Source organism: Macaca thibetana, chromosome 12, assembly GCF_024542745.1.
Source record: "Macaca thibetana thibetana isolate TM-01 chromosome 12, ASM2454274v1, whole genome shotgun sequence".
Classification (NCBI taxonomy): domain Eukaryota; kingdom Metazoa; phylum Chordata; class Mammalia; order Primates; family Cercopithecidae; genus Macaca; species Macaca thibetana.
Genome location: NC_065589.1, coordinates 79205725 through 79223267, shown reverse-complemented (window position 1 = coordinate 79223267; position 17543 = coordinate 79205725). Strand labels below are relative to the sequence as shown.

The 17543-nt window shown below is 35.6% G+C and overlaps 1 protein-coding gene across 3 annotated transcripts in view; it reads right to left on the bottom strand.

Annotated features, from left to right (window-relative positions):
* Nucleotides 1-17115, bottom strand: part of FIGN (fidgetin, microtubule severing factor) — a 135114-nt gene extending 117999 nt beyond the window's left edge. The window contains exons 1-2 of one of the 3 annotated variants that reach the window (XM_050752582.1): nt 16593-17115; nt 15658-15827 (exon numbers count right to left, since the gene is read on the bottom strand). In XM_050752582.1, the coding sequence (XP_050608539.1) occupies nt 15658-15682 (25 nt within the window). In that variant the 5' untranslated portion in view covers nt 15683-15827; nt 16593-17115. The other 2 variants (XM_050752585.1, XM_050752583.1) reach the window with 2 other exon arrangements.
* Between the last annotated feature and the right edge of the window lie 428 nt (nt 17116-17543).

The window sequence follows — 17543 nt, the reverse complement described above, 5'->3', positions numbered from 1 at the left end:
CACATACATACACAGACATAGGCACATAGACACAAACACACAAGTAAATGTCTGGGCACACTCAGCCCCACAGTCCAACCAACTGACTTCCCATAACAAAATACTGGCTCCCTGTGTGCCTGTGTTGTCCAAAGGAACGCTCTAGTGCTTGTTGCTATTTACTGGCAACAGTATAATGCACTCATTTGGTCTTGTTTTCTAAAATAGAGTTAACTGCTATATGTAAAATTTCTGCACAGCAGATGGTTACCAATCATTATTTTCCATTTGTTTAGTTTCTAGTAAGAAGAAGAAAACCTGTGGGGTAGTGATGCAAAGAAAAACTAGCAGCCTGCATGATAACCCAAGCAGTGCCAGAATATGCATTTTTTTAAAAACCAAAGAATCACTTTGATAGCATAGCATATCAAGACTAAAATTTTGAGGGATGGGGGAGGTTATTCATCCCATTCTCATCCATAAAGCAAAATGCCATTTGAACAATTTATTTCTTAGTATAAAATCCTCTAAAATTTAGCCTCTATATGTTTTTAAGTGATCAAAGTTTCTAGAAGCAACATATTATCACCATTAACGTTTGTCATCACCCAAGCTGAAATCATTTTTTTTTAAACCTCTAAGTAGCCCAGTTGTCCAACAGAAAATGGGAAATAGGAGCCATTTGTGGACAAGTGCACATGCACAGAAAATTAAGCTGTAAATATCTGGACCGGGTTATTACTGGAATCTGGAAACATCTGGGGCTACAGAAAAAGCCAAGCCCCATTTCCACAATGTCCAGGTAATTGCTTAAATGATTTATACCTTACTGTTTCTATTAAAAATGTCTTTAAAGAGAAACATTTGTAGGCTTGGTTCTGCAATAAAAACTGGTATCTGATTTCACTTGTACAAAATCTTGTGAAAGATGCTACATTTCTTCAAGGACATATGCATGACTAAACTAAACCCTGGACAAAGACAGGGCTAAAAGAAGGCGTGGCCGACCACTGAATGAAAACAATTGTATCATGATAGCAAATTTTACATGGTTTATTTGTGATTAATTTCTATTCTAATTAAAAGAGTCCATTAGAAAACATTCTTTTCATGCATTTGGGACAAATATACTCAAGCCATTTTAGGATAAACTTGCACCTCAATATCCATTTTCAATTTTAGTTTTAATTAATTTCTCATAAATCTTGTTTACTGACACTTCAACTGAATATCAAACCAAACTTAACTCCTAAGGGACAAATAAGTGCCACCTCCAAGACAGACTTGCACCACTTAGTTAAGAATCTGGAAAGATATTTAAATAGGTTCACTTAGATGGTGTCTGTATGGAGCTACAAACTGGTCCATTCAGAATGAAAGAGCTTTCAACACTGTCATGTGTTGCAAAGACAGGTTGCTCTACTGAATAAACACACACACACGTGTGCACACGTGCATGCACCCATGTAGTTGTATTGACCTGAAATAATTCTATCTTTTAATTCAGATTGTAGGCCAAAAGGACAAATATAGTTTCATATTTTTCAAGAATTGCCATGTGTAGATCTAGCCAAAAATTCTATTACTGACAACTGTCAACTATGCATATAGGGTCAAGCCAAATAAATAAATAAAAAGGAAGGAAGGGAAGGAGGAAGGAGTAAAAGAAGGCAGACAATAAAATAAACCATTAACCACTGGCTTTTAACCATGGTTCATACTTTCTGGCCACCAACTTACATGATTACCCTTTGAGAAGGATCACCCAGTTTTCTTCTACCAGAAGGGTAAAGGAAAATGGGTAGCATTTTACATGTAAAGAATTCTCATGAATATTTTTATTAGTTTAAAACCCCATAGCTTTCTGATTATAAACCAAGTAGAATTTTAAGCCTCTATCTTTTAAATATTCCCTGGATTTAATTTGGCTGTTGGCAAGCTACCACTATAAGGTTTTACAATTTGTGGCCTTTACTCTCAATCTGATGGCTTTTAATTTATATTTTAACAATTTTAACTTACTTGAAGCATATTGAATGGTTTCTAGAAAACCAGAAGTGTCTATTTAACAAACGAATGCAACACATGGGTCTTCACTGTTGTAGTCACACTGCAAAAACGCTTTTGCTACTTTTAACATATTGTTTCACAATCTTTATTATTCTACCTACAATATACTGTCCTTTACTATTAGAGCCCTTTGCTGAAGATGCAGTGTTTTTATACAATTAACTAAGCAACATTTGTCCATTATAGCTCACTAAATGGCACATCTTTGTAACAATTCAGGTTCAACAATCAGCACTACAGATACTTTCTTCTGCATAGAGTGTATGACATCAAACTAGATTTCAATATGAAGTGGTAAGATAGCATCTAGAACTTTTCAGCTCTCAAGAGCCCAAATTGGAAGAAAATGAGTGAGCTTTCAGTAAAGGTTATAGGTTTTCTTAGTAAAATTGTGTTTTTAAAAGAATGACAAAAGAGTCTTTGTTTTTTTTCTGGGTTGTTTGATGAAGCAATGTAAGCAAATGCTTTTCTCTGGTACCTCTTTAGGTTTGAAAACACAAATATAAAATACAAATCTTGTCAAATATTGTTGCCTAACTCATTATAATTTAACACTTGATCAAATTGAATTTGCCTTAGAAATACTATAATGCTATTTATTGTAACATTCACGACAGATTTGAGAAAGTAGCTGACCCTCCCACAAGCACACAAACCCAACTGGTAAAGCTATTGAACATCTAAAAGACAGAGTTATGGGGTGAAATCCCAGCTAAATTGTTTACTGCCCAGTATTCAGTACAAAATAAATTTATAGACACTGTTTACTTAGATAAAGGTCCCAATTAAAGTGTTAACCAAAGACATTCACGAATTAAGTTATAGTATCAACTCTAGATCAACTAGTTTGCATCTCACATTTTACCACCCCAATATCATCATGTTTCCAAAGAAATCTGTCTTGACTGCTGATAGTGCACATATTTGCAAACTGCCTATTTATCAGAGAAAGGACAAAATAGAAAGAAATGCCTTAGGAGGTATTTCTTTCCCACGTTCAACCAAAAGCAGAATGGCCAACTGTCGATCAATTCTATATTGGTAAGAAGTCAATATGGAAGTCTCAGAGTCTAGTATTTCATGATTCTGTGCCCTCAAATTTTTCTGTCTGCAAACACATGAGAAAAAAAATATTTCATAGAGAATAGTGATTTAAAGCTATTTGTTACACCTATAATCAAAGCAGTCTATAGGTTTATGTTTTATAAGATTTTAAAGATAGCATAATAATGTTTTTTAAAAAGAGTTTAAAGGCTCCCTATCTAGAGATACAAAAATAGAATTAATGACTGTAAGCCCCTTTTTAAGTATATAATTATAAAACTATTTTTCAGGGTTATAAAGTCTTTCTTTGGTAATAACATTATATAAAGAATATAGAAATTTCAATTTTGTAATGAAATATACAATTTTCATAGATCTATTCTTTAAATATTTAAAAATCATCTTTTAATTTTTTAAAGTAAGATTAATAAAATATTAACCGGCCGGGTGCGTTGGCTCACGGCTGTAATCCCAGCACTTTGGGAGGCAGAGGCGGGTGGATCACCAGGTCAGGAGATGAAGACAATCCTGGCTAACACGGTGAAACACCGTCTCTACTAAAAATACAAAAAAATTAGACAGGCGTGGTGGCGGGCGCCTGTAGTCCCAGCTGCTGGGGAGGCTGAGGCAGCAGAATGGCGTGAACCCAGGTAGGTGGAGCTTGCGGTGAGCCGAGATCGCGCCACTGCACTCCAGCCTGGGTGACAGAGCAAGACTCCATCTCAAAAATAACAATAATAATAAAATAAATAAAATAAAATATTAACCAAGTGATAGTCTCCTATGCTTTTATCAATTCAATTCACCAAACATGTATTGAATACCTATTATAGGTCTTATACTATACACACATGTTGAGGAGATTAAAAATAAAAATGAATTAGATGTGTGTGCTCTCAGGAAATTTACAGTTTCATAATAGAGAAACACAGATGCCTAGCAATCTATAGTAGGAGAAAGATGACAGTAAGAGATCTAAAGGAGACATTTCAAATGTTCTAAGGGACAATTAAGTAGACGTCGAAATCAATCCTAATTAGGGTGCCTCAAAGAAGTCTTCATGGATGACGCAACATCTGACCAGGATACCATAGTCCTAGTAGGATTTCAACAAGCGGAGAAGAACATGCCAGGAAGCGAAAAGAAAGTGAACAAAGACTAGTTGCTGATAAAGTACAGGAAAAAAGGTATTGCTTTCAGTTTGATAAAAGTCCACTTTTCATACTAAATATTTTAAGGATTTGAGGTCCCTAACTCCACGGCTTAAGTTAATCTGATTGCCACTCTACTGAAATTTCTTACAGGAGAAAAGCATTAGCTAACTAATATCCATCAACTCTTAAGATATTAGAATCACTGACACTTTTGCATGCAACCAATTAGTAAGCATATTTAATGAATGCTTATCAACTCTTCTGATGGGCTTAACAAAGTAATAAATGGTCCTTGAGCTTTCTACATTGTTTCCAGGATAATTTTTGGAGTTTCTTAAGAGAAACAAAAATATTTTGCATCTTTTAGACGACTAGCAAGGTCCAAGTTACATGAGTTCAATAGTCCATGACAAAGCAGTCATGGAGTAGACAAAACTGCAAGAAATCTTAGTCGTCATCGGATCACCTCAATCATCTCTTCTTTTATAAAAAAGTAAACTAAAAACTAAGGCTCAGCGAGGTTGAATGGCTTACCCAAGGTAACAAAATGATAGACTGTGGGCTTCTGCTGACGCTGTCCTTCGTCATTGTTACTTTCCTGAGGTATTCTTGCAAGCCTGACAGAAATGTTTTCAAAAGTCTAGATAGGTTGTTGAACTTCAGCCAGATGATGAACTATCTGTACATGTCATTAGTATATTCAGTTCTGAACAGATATCTTCATTTTCCTAACTTCAAATCAGGAAGAATGACATTTCTTAAAAGGTGAAAATCTTAAGATCTCTTGAGATATATAAACGTTTGGTTTATGTTAGAATCATCTGAGGAGCTTAAAATTTCATCAAACTGATCTAGTGTAGGGCTTAGGCAAAAGTTTTTTATTATTTATTTATTTATTTTGCTTGTTTGGGGTTTCTATTTGGTCATGAAGTTACAGCTAGCATTTACTGAGTTGATATAAAATTTAACATCACATTTTTCTAAAACCAATTCAAAGTATTAACTACTTCAATGATTTCAACTTCCATAATGGCAATAAATACATTAGTTTCCAAAAGAAGCCTTAAAAGACATATACCTCCATCTTCAATGGATTTTCTTCTGTCACTTCATTTGTGGCCTAAAAAACTTGAGTATGTTGACAGAGGAAAAAAAAAGAGTCTGAGAATAATTTGAATCATCTTTAAAGACATATATATATATATATATATATTCACAGTTTTTAAAATTATGGAGACAAAAATGAGAACAGTTCTTTTAATTTGCATACTCACAAATCCCATATAGTCAGGATTTGATATAGAATCAGTTGTTCCTAAAACGGAGAATAGTTTGTTAAAATAGTGCTACATGCTATTTACTGAATATTAGTCAATCATTCTTAATAAGTGATAAGTTTTTTTATATAATTAATATTAGGGTTTAATTTACAAAATTGCCAATATCATTCTGTGTAACAACCACATGAAAAGAGTCTTTAACCTTAGCTTTGCCTCAATGACTTTCTCGAACTTGTGCCTACTTCCCCTATTCCTACATGTTGTCTTTCATCAAGAAGGGTAGGCTATCCATGACAAAAAATGCTGCTTTACTTTTCCCTAATATAAAGCCTAATATTATCCCCTTAATTAATTCAAACTACCTCTCATGATCTAAATATCATATTCCAGTGGCTGAAATGAAATTTGATTTTCCAGATGATCAAGTAATAACCAGCCTTGCAGATAAATATCAAAAATTTTTTTAAAAAGAAAGAAAAGAAAAGAAAAAAACAGCTCTTCAAAACGGTACACAGCTATGTAGGTAGGAAGATGGCCTAGACAGCAAGGCTCTTGGTGAGTATGCAAATAGCAAAATAGCAGAAAACATTTTCCCCCTAGCCCTAAGCAAAGGACACCAGGAAGCTGCTAGAAAATAAAGACAATTTTTTAAAATTATGTATTTAAGTATACACGTGCATTCGAATCATATATCAGCAACACCTCCCATCTTAGTGACTGTGGCATTTTGGTGTAGTAGGGTAAAATTTCAAGGAACTGTCATTACATGGTGGTAAAATTGCAGATTTTTTACCCATCATTATAAACAAACCTATACTATATGTTGTACTGTCCTTACTAGATATCTTTATAAATAAATAGTACAAAATAGTTTACCTATAAGCTCTTTTTATTTTATGCTAAAATAAAACAAGACAAAAATCAAAAAAGTAAACAAAAAAGGCGTTATAGCACTGTATGTGCACATTTCGAGGCTTATTAAAGAATAAAACATAATAAAGAGCTTTCCATTTTTTTGTAATACTTTAACAGCCAAAAATGTTATTGATGGAGATTTCACATCCATGTTTTAAAAAAAAAAATCCCAAAATAATTTTGCTTATGTACAATCTTTTTCTCTTTCTAAAGCGATACCAGCTCCAACTGAACATCCATTTCTGAATAAAATTCTACTATCTTACTATCCATGAGTAAATTCATATTGATGATTGGTTGATTAGTACTCTTAGAATTACAGAAAACATATTTTTCCAATTAGGTAACACTTATTGTATTCATAGTATGTTTAAAACCTTCCCAGAGAAAGAAAAAGCACTGTTCATATAGGCATATAAAATTCCAAAGCTGGTAATATGTTTTTCCTTCCAGTTTGTCAGACAAGGATACAAGCCATTCAGGGTCCCAATGTCTACATTTGGGTCCTATCAGTATTTCCCTCCCCAAAACGTTGCTTAATCTTCTGAATAATGCAAATGGAAATCTCTCTTTAAAAGAGAACTTTGTACTCTTTTATGTAGTAGAGTAGAGTCAGTACAGTACTGACTCTACAGGCATAGGACACCACGGTAAGGGCAGGGAGGATAAGACCCACATCTTTTGTAAGTTGGGCCTAAAATTGACTCCAGATTTGTGAGTCATGAATAGAAAGTCAGTTTTAATATAGATGTGCTTTAGAAAGTAAAAATGGCGATTATTCTTAACAAGTTACATATTGGGTATTAGTCTTCAAAAATGACTCATAAAATATCTTTTTAAGTACTTAAAGTCATGAATATGTTCTACTCTTTTACCCCTGCTTGAATGTAATTTTTCATTTTCCAGGAAAGGATACATTTTCTAACTAACCCCGTTAACCTAATTACTCATAAAGAAATACCAAAAGTGTCCCTGACATCAATACCTTCACAAAGAAATATATCTATGCACATGCACAAGAACATATTCCATTTAGATAATCAAAACTGTAATTTTTATTTAAAAGATTCCCTTAGATCCACGTAATTCCTAGCAGTAAAATTTATCAAAAGCACTTAGTTTGCAAACAATAAGACTGCCATATTTATAGCCTTATTTCTTCACCCATATACTTTAATTGAAAAGTAAAAACTATTAAGCATAAAAGAATAATAGTACTGTTTATTTCATAGTATTTGTTTGATCTGAAAATGGGGATTGTAATGAAAATGCCTTTAATCTTAAGGGAACCTTTTTATCCTACTCAAAATAATTATCTTGTAAGATTAAAATCAGTGAATCATACCTAATTAAGATTTATAATTTAGCATCATTGAGGTATATGATTTAAAAGAAAGAGTTTACAATATTCAATTTGAAATCGAAAGGTAAAAGAAACGAACACATGAAAAATTTAAAAAAAAACTATTTTTGGCACAACAATATACTATATTGCCACTTATTTACCCACATTCCTAGTTTAATCATTTTTGAAGCAAAACATTTAATATGAAAATACAAGATTCTAAGTATAGGAATAAAGCAGGAAAAGAAGAGTCCCAATTGAAATTTATATTACGGAATTTGGAGATAGAACACAGAACATTAGAAAACATGAATTGTGGCTAGCTACCTACTAAAATATTTCAAGTTGGCAATGGCTTAGTTAATAAAAGAAAAAAAAAAGATTCCTAAACTGTAGGATAAATTTTTAGTTAAATGGGACACTGTTATAATAGTTATTTCCAAGCTTTCTTTCATTAAAGTGCCTATCAGTGTGGAGAGCAGTGCCTTATTACACAGGGCAAAGATTTTTCTTCTTAGAAAGTCTCATATGTAGCATTCCTCCCCACAAAGTCTAACAAGGCATTCAAAATAAGTTCAATTTTTTTCTTCCTCAAAAATATCTTTAAAGCCCCCCACTTTCACCCCAGTCTTGGATTACATAAAAGAATAGTTACTTTTTCCAAGCTCTTTGATATTTCCCTTCCTGGCAGAGTCATCTGATGTGAGAAATATCTTTTGAAAATAAATGGTGCAACTTCAAGTGCACTCAGATCCATACTTGCTGGACATTCCATCATATCTCAGTTTTGATTTGAAAAAGCCACTTGACTTCAAAATTCAGTTTTAGGTATCTCAATATGAAGTTTGATCTCATTGAGAAGTACTTTGGGAAGCAACGATGTAAATGTTTTGTCCACCTATCAGCACAGAATGTTGGTAAAGGAGTCATATGACTCTAATTTTCAGGGAGAGGGAGGTTATTGCAATACAAATTGAGAAGCTAAGTCCAGGATTTGAATATAGGATACTGCAACATTAGTGTTACTGCATAAGTTACTTTTCATCTTTAATACAGCTGTCACCACATGTTTATATAGCTAAAATACCACTTTCTAATGTCAAAGTATCAATACTGATACTATTATAACAATGTTATTTGGGAGTTTGCCCCTCCTTCCTGTCACTTAATGAGTATACTTTCGTTTTTTTAATGGTCAGCATTTTGTATCAGATAATGTAGTATTTCTACATAAAAATACTCATTTTTCTTGTGCCTTAACCTAGGAGGGCTAGTGGCAGTACTTGGCAACAGAGAACCTCCTCAGCTCTTACTACAAATCTCACTGAAATTCTCCCATCCCAATTATTCTGGGCCTGGGAATAAGTATTGAAGTATGTAACTACATGCAAACCATTAAAAAAAAAAAAGTTCTTTTTAAGAATATTTGCACAAAAAGCCACATGATGTATAGGATATATATCAGATACAGGGCAAGATGAGACAAAAGCAAATATTTCAATCCCCAGTTCAGTTATAGAAAGAGCAGGAGATATTCATGGTTCATTTCCCATCCGTTTTCTTACTCAACTCTCATTAGTATCTTTTTGGGCGAGGCACATGGAATCATTGTGGAACAGTCAGTCTCCAATAGGAAACCTAGTGACTTCCACAAAGTTGGCCTCAGATACAAGTCTGTAGGTGGTGAAGGCAGGACTGGCTTCACCGCCCTATCATTTGTTCAGGCACACAGGCCCCCACCCCACCACACAACAAAGGGCCCTGCATTTTGTTTAATGCTCTGTGTTGCTGTCTTTAAATTAATTTTTGAACAAAGTGTCTCACATTTTAATTTTGCAGTGGGCCTCAGAAATTATGTAGCTGGTCCTAGGTGAAGGTAAAAATGTCTCTTAATGGTAAGGATAATAAGTCAAAAGATAAGCAAAACATTTAGAACGACATACAGAAACCCACGGCTTCACATTGCACTACCTTTAAAATTTTATTTGGGATGTTACTATTTCCAAGAATAATATTTCATCATGAACTAATGCATGAAAGTAGAGGTCCCCCATTCTCAGATGAGTTTACTCTCATAAATAAATGGCATTTAATCATCAGTTGTTTAAAAAGCATCCAGTTGACATAAGGCAAACAGTTGAATCGGGAAAAACAAAATATATCTCTATATATACACACACACACATATATTTCTATATATATACACACATAGCTAAATGGAGTATAATGCAGTTTCTATTCTCATTCCAGGAATATATCCATAAGCAGAATGGAATAAATATGTAAAATACCAGCAGAAATTAAAACATAGGAAAGAAACAGAGTAAAAGTATTTTCAGCATAATGAAATGGGGTAACAGAAAACATTTTATAGGTATTTTACATTTCATATTCTGTAGTATAAAAAACTTTACTGTAAATTATATATCCTTAATAACTGTTTGGTCAAAAGCTCCTCATCCTATGAAAAGAGAACAGAAACCTACTGAGAAGCAAATTTTCCAAAATTACAAAACATACTTTCTAAAAAACATTTCCCAACACAAAAATACCAATACTTAAGCTGAGCTATAGGGTAAAAAAGTTTAACCTTGGGCCTTCATATAATAAATCATGCATTCTACTTTCAAGATGTATCAGTTTCAAAAATGATTGGAAGCAGTGATACTATAAACGCTTTGTGAAAGTCATGAGAGCTAAAATATGAGCAAACATATCCATTTATACATATATTTAACATAAATACATCTAAATTGAAATTCTCCTTTGGATTTACTGTTTCTGATACACCCTGAAACAACAGCCCACCATATGCAATGTTAAGCAAAGTGTCAATATTCAAATAACAAGACAACAAGCAGATTTGTTGCATAAAATATGTAAATATTATTAACAGAAAGTGCCATATGATATCTCATGTTTTGATGGTTTCTGATCACCTATCTTTTCTGCCTCCTCAGTCTCAGCTAAGACTACTGTTGTCAACAGGTACTTACGGATATGCTGTATTGAGGCAGCGCTTCTGAGCAGGCACCTGTGGTGCTGCCCTAAGGAAACTTAGCATACCCCTTGCTTTTGATTTCCTTCGAACTTCAAGGTACCGTTTATTTTGAGTATATTCGTTCATACTCCTTATTCCTACTATTTTACTTTTTAAAATAAACATTTCTGAAATAAAATTGCCCTTTAAACGATAACATCAAAAATATCAAAAAGATCAGTAATCAGCAATCATACCAAAGCAGCTATGCTTAAAATTTCTGCCAGAAGTTAAATGAAAATGTTAATGCTCAAAATTCAAGTTTAGGAAAAAAAGAAGAAAATGACAAAATCCAACCATGGAAAGCACTTGCTAAACTGGCCATTTATTTGCAGTGTGTCAAAAAAATTCTTTCATTTTCAATAAACAAATATATAGGTACAATCTCTCTCTCTTGCTCTGTGTGTGTGTGTGTGTGTGTGTGTGAATTGAAAGGCAGAATTTTGGGACTTACAAGATTCTAAGTGGTACTCCCAAATAATTTCTAAGTTCAACCAATTTCAATAAAACACTAACTCTTGTATATCTCAAAAGAAAGACACATAAGTTTTTTTTTAATTGAGAGTTAAAATTTGTAGCTTTTTCTGTACCATTTGTTTATTCTAGTTTATCAATGACTCAAGAAAAACAGCAGATATGCTGATTAATCGAGTTCTATCGATCAGTAGCATATGTCAGTATTTCATACAAACATCTGCAGAATAGTTTCTTCCAATCAAAAATTTATAAATCAATTTAAATTCCTGGTAATTAAATTTATTAGCTCTCCAACAATGAACACAGTACTTTATAAAGAGTAGTATGTGAAATCTGCACTCAAGAATATATTGATCAAAGGTAAAACAGCACCTTTCTATTTCTACTAAACCAAGGTTCTAAAAACTGGAAACTTCACACCATAAAAGCCTGCAATTGTTTCAAATACATCTAGTAATTCTGTTGATTTTGGACTACTAAAACGGATTACTTAATTAGGCAATCATTCAAGGCATCCAAATACTCACACAGACAGAAACAGGGAAGTATTAGCATGGTTGTCTTCACCTTGACATGAAAATTCTGAAAAACAGTGCAGACTCCCAAACTTTGTGGATCTGTCCCTAAGCATGTACTGAGTAAGACACTAAATTCTAAAAGGTGACAACCAGAAGCTCAGGAAAAAAAATAATTAACCTATAATGAAATTACTCATTTATCTTTTCAGTTGGTTTATATCTTAAACTATCTTAGAAATGCCAAGTAATAATACAGATGATCTCCATAGATTCTTGGAAATAACTTCCTATTTTCTTCCCCCTGGTTACACTCTTATATTATCACCTAAAAGTAATTAATGAAATTTCTGCACTCTTGTATATCTATCAGAAGTAACTACCTACAAAAAGGTTTTCGAAGTTCCTGCCTAACATGAAAAAAGCAAAAACAAAAACTATTTTCTGTTTATGGGAAGGAAAAAAATATCAGCCCTGGAAACTCTGCTACAGGAGTCTTAAATATGACTAAAGACTAAAACCTCCTATTTTCACTCAGAAGATATCAGATACAGTTTTAAGAATCTTACTGATTTCAATAGAGTCAGGAGAAAGAAAAACACTCTATTTTCAGGAAAAAAAAAAAAAAAAAAAAAAGATGTTTCTTGAAATAATTCCAAAGAGACCCTATAAACTGTGTTTTTAGGAGAAGAGAAAAGCAAATCAACTCACACATACAGCTTCCAAACAGAAGTCTTACCCTCTTCCAGGAAAACAACAATGAGACTTTATTACCCTGCTATGATTCTTTCATTTCAGACATGAATCATTAGCAAGTATCACACTTCTCAAAACTCCCACCCTACTCTTCCCTTCTTATTTGATGATAGACCCAGATGAAATAACAAGTTGCCTCCAGCAGTGTAAAACAAGTATCCAAAAACTCTATTTCAAAGAAGAAACACTTCTTTGGAATCTTTGCCTCCCAAAATGAAGCAGGCTGCTTCTAACTGCTTTCACAATTTTGTTTCAACTTGGTCATTTTCCTAACAATACTTCCTAAATTTTAAATAATGCATACAACATATTCATTATTCAAGAATACATAGCATGTTTAATCTGATACCTCTATTTTTAAGCTGAAATTCCAAAGGACTTATGTGTCCGTGTAGTTTATATTGATAACCATAAACATGCACAATTAATAAACAATAGAGACGATGTGTGCAAGCATGTTTTGGGGACACGGTTTTTGTAGAAACAATGTTTCTTTTCCAGATAAAAGCTAATTTGTCACAAATATAATGAAGATAAGAAGCAAGAATGAAGGAGTAAAAGAGAGGAAGAAGGTAAGAGGATAACTAAAATTTGAATGAATGAAAAACTCTTGACTCTCTACATATTCTTCCAAAATACTCTTTCAAAATAATTTTGCTTTTGAACAATCTGTTCAAAACGTCCATTCCATGTGCACCAAGAAGCCAGCCATCACTAAATGTATTATAAATGTATATTCTAACAATCATCAATTTATAAAGTCTGGGATTTCCCCTTCAACCTTTCAACTGTTATGTCCAGAAAACTTCACACATAGTGAAATCCTAATAAATAGATCTTGTTGGTTCCAGGAAACATTTTTAAAAATCTATATTGGTCAAAATATCCTTGCTTTTTTTCTGTTGTATTAAATTTAGGATCAAAAACATCAAAGCAGCTTCCACCTCGGACCTAACTTTTAGAGGATCAATGTGACAAGGCAGTCCCTGATAGATGTTTCTCTTGATAAACGACTTGTTCAAAAGAGACATTGTAGCTTTCATTTCCTGACCACAACACACTTTTAATTTGCAACAGCAGAGCTGCCAGAGTGTGAGCACTTGCCCACTTTCTAGTCTTTTAGGTTTGTAGCTCTGGTTCCTTTAGGCCGCACATTTGAGACAAACAAAATCTAAAAATAATCAGAGTAAAGAATTAGAAAATAGGAGCCACTAACGCCACTTTATACATATACACAAGTGTCTACTTTATATATATGTATATAAACTTTCGCCCCTAGTATTCTAATATGTGATAACAAGGCTCCTAAGTTAACATCATTTGAACATCGGACATTTAAACATAGGGAAATGAATTATGTGACTATTATTTAATAGTAAGCAGAGACTTAAGGGGGGGCAATTTACACACTCAAATCTGCTGTTAAATGTCATGAATTATATAATTGCCTATGCCAATATGTTTTTCATGAATTATTGCAATGATTATTATTAGTACTACCTAGAAATCACATTTAAGTATCAATACGGTGAACAGTCAAACCATCCAATTTCTGCTCTCAGCACATTGTCCGAGCTCCGATTTAAAATTTATAAATGTAATATCCTCCTCATCACAGCCAGCAGCCCAATCTGCTCTGAATATATATTACAGCTTTAACATCACAGAGGGAAATCGCCCATCTGGCAATCCCATTCGCTCCAACAGCTCCGGGGGAAAAAAAGCTGTGCTCTCTCCTCCTTAAAACATTTCTCAGGGCAAATTATGTGCATCTAAAATAAACAGTCTTCTTATTGATCGCTTCAAAGTCAACAAGTTCCAAATGCAAAATTCAATCAAATCCTTCCTATCGTGTAAGTGTGGTGTGTATTTAGCTCAGTAGTCACCAGAGTCCAACCAGAAGTGTATGTCGCGCAACGGGTCTTGTAGTTCCTCTCTTCGTATTCACATTTGTGTTAGGAGAGAGCAGTGACCACGGCCACACTACAGACCCCTGGCAGGTTTGCCCCACTGTTATTTCTTTTTTCATATTCTCTGTTTCCTTCTTTCTCTCTTTTCAGGAGGAATTAATGGTCATGGGGTAAATATAGTAACAACAAAAAAAAAAAAAAAAAAAAAAAAACCAGTCTAAAGTGGACATATCCTTTGGTTATGCAAAATACTTTAACATCTTTTTGTTGTTGTTGGTCCCTCTCAGTCTTAATTGAATATCACGAAGTGTACACAGGGCACTGCCACAAGAGCTATTGAAAACCCCCTCTCACTCCATTTAACTGACTTTTTTTTTTTTTTTTTTTTTTTTTTTTTGTAAAGAAAGAGGAAAGAGCGATTTCAAACGAAGTCCATTTCAGTGCCTGATTATTTAATTCTGTCACAAGTTAAAAGTAAAAAGCGCTGACAGGCAGACGAGTGAATGGAAAGGGGAAAAAGAAAAAACCTATCCTTGCTCTTTAAAAGACATCAAGGACTTTGGACAATCAAAATATATTTTTTATTTTCATGTAAAAGATACCTCTTCACTCACCCCCCTAAAAAAAACACACTCGGAAGAACCGATTACTCCACAAAGTGCAATCATCAAGAGCAGATAGTCAAACTGCATTAATAGATTGAGAAAAATAAAATTTTCATCCAGTCCTGTTCCTGTGTGTGTACATAGACATAGATATACTTTCATTAGTTAGTAATCTTTCCCAACACTCCTACCCTCTCCCCTTTGCCCAGCCTCCCCCCTCCAAAAAAAAAAAAAACACCCACACTAAGTTTAACTAATTTACATACAATTTGACTTCAGCAGTTATATACATACAGTGCATTACTAGTAACGTGCAACTTCTGGATGACAGCTAAAACCGATAAAAGTGGATTCAAGTAATATATTAATCAAAACTGCAATATACAAACAAGTGATAGCAAAAGAAAAAAAAGCATGGTGACATTAAACATATATTTTATTTTGAAGAAAAAGGAATTCTATATCATGAGCAACTGCTTGCCAAGCAGTCTTCAATGGTTTTATCATGCTATTTCATTTGTCTTTCCTATTTAGATGCAAAGGAAGTAAATTCCAAAACTGACATACCATAAACACTGGTGCTACTGATCATTTCTTGCTGGCAGCACAAAAAGCTGAATTGGATTTCTCACAAGCAGGAATTCCAAAGGTTGCTTTTCATTAAAGCCACTTTTCCTCTCAGCTATCAAATGTCACTGCCTTGAAACGTGGGCCCTTTCGTCAGGTATTCATTTAACCTACATGCATATAATTAAGGGGGAAAGCAACATCAACAAAAAGGGGATCTCAGATCACAGGAGAAGAAAGAAAGGAAAAAAAGCACATGACCAGGAATGCAAGTCCATGTCAATTTCACTCACTCCCATTGAAACTAACAAGAGCTCCGGGGAGGACGGTAATAGGATCAGTGGATTGTATATACCATTAAATTATACATCTTTCTCTCCCGTTCCTTGCCAACAATACGCCCACCACGCTGTACCCCCTCCTAGATGATGTGCTTACATTTTTCTGCAACCGATCTTCTGACATTTTCTCGTTCCCCCAGCCACGAGATTGTAATTTAACCTCAACTTTTTGTGTGTGTGCAAGATTCTTATTTACACTTCTTATTTACTTAGAAGTTAGTTCCCGAAGAAAGTCTAGCCCCACCCTATGGCTCCGCTTTCTTATTTTTTATTTTTGAAGTAAAAAGATAGTAATAAGTAAGCCCAATATAGTGAAAAGCGAGATTCTTGCAATCGCGAACTCTTAATCCCATACTATTGTTGCAATGATTAAGCAGTAAAAATATGCATTATAATGTTTCAGGGCTACTTTGAACAGAGATATTAGACAGCAGGTTGGCGTACAGAATAGAAACGTGTGGAAATTGAATTTAATGTTTACGGCACAACTCGAAGATCTCTTTTAATTACAGGTCTTGGATGTATTTATAATCTTTAAAAATAAAACAAAAACAAATTTAAACAGATGGTAGAAAACTACGAAGCTCCTCTTACCTGAACGCGCGGAGAGAGAACCCGATAGGTTAGCGTAGCATCGATCCGATGTGTTTGCTGATGAATGGAAGCTAGGGTTAAGTGAAGGTGCCTATGATTTGAAATCATTCCAAGTTTTTGAAGGGAAGACGGACTGCAGCCTCTGCCATGTTGGAATTTCAAACCCAAAACAGCTGCTTGGAAGGAGCCAGCATGCCAGAGGCTGGGCGCAGGCGCAGAGCGCCGCCGAGCCAAATTCAAATCACTTTCACACTAAGAGCCAAAGATCAGTTTTCAAAGGAGAGAGGGAGAAAGAGACAGAGGCTGCCGTGAGGGAGAGAAGACGGGAGGCAGTGGCGAGAGGCGGGCAGTGGAGAGAGACAGGCAGCGGGAGGACCAGGAGGGAGAGGGAGAGGCGCACGGAGCCCGCGGAGCTGGAGGGGGAGAAAGGGAGGCGGGAGGCGAGCGGACGAGCGAGCTAGAGACGCGCCAGAGATTCATGGGCAGGGAGGGCTCAATGGCCGCGCCGCGCCGGCCGGCCGGCCGCTCGGGTCATGTTACACGGCCGGGGCCGCGGCGGCCGCCCAGCCTCGCCGACGCGCTCACGCGGCCCGGAGGGGGCCCCGAGGTCATGATTACGCGCGCGGGGACTCGCAGCTCTCCCTGCGCGCACTCTCGGGCGGCCCAGCCTGGGGAAAGGGGAGCAGCGCCGTAGGGGGAAGGGGCCTTTCTTTCCCACGCGTGACCAGCCGGCCCCTGCGCTCCCCGGCCTGCCTTAGAGGGCCCGGGACAGAGCCCCGCTGCTCCTCGGCCCGCGGGCCCTTCCCTGCCGGTTCCCGGCCCTCTCGACAGCTGCGGCCCGTCCGCCCTCCCCCACCCCCTCTGCGCACTGGACGGGATCTGGTCTCGAGAGCCCGGACCTCACCGGCACCCTCCCCGGGGCCCCCAGCACCAGCCAGAAAACGACTTGAT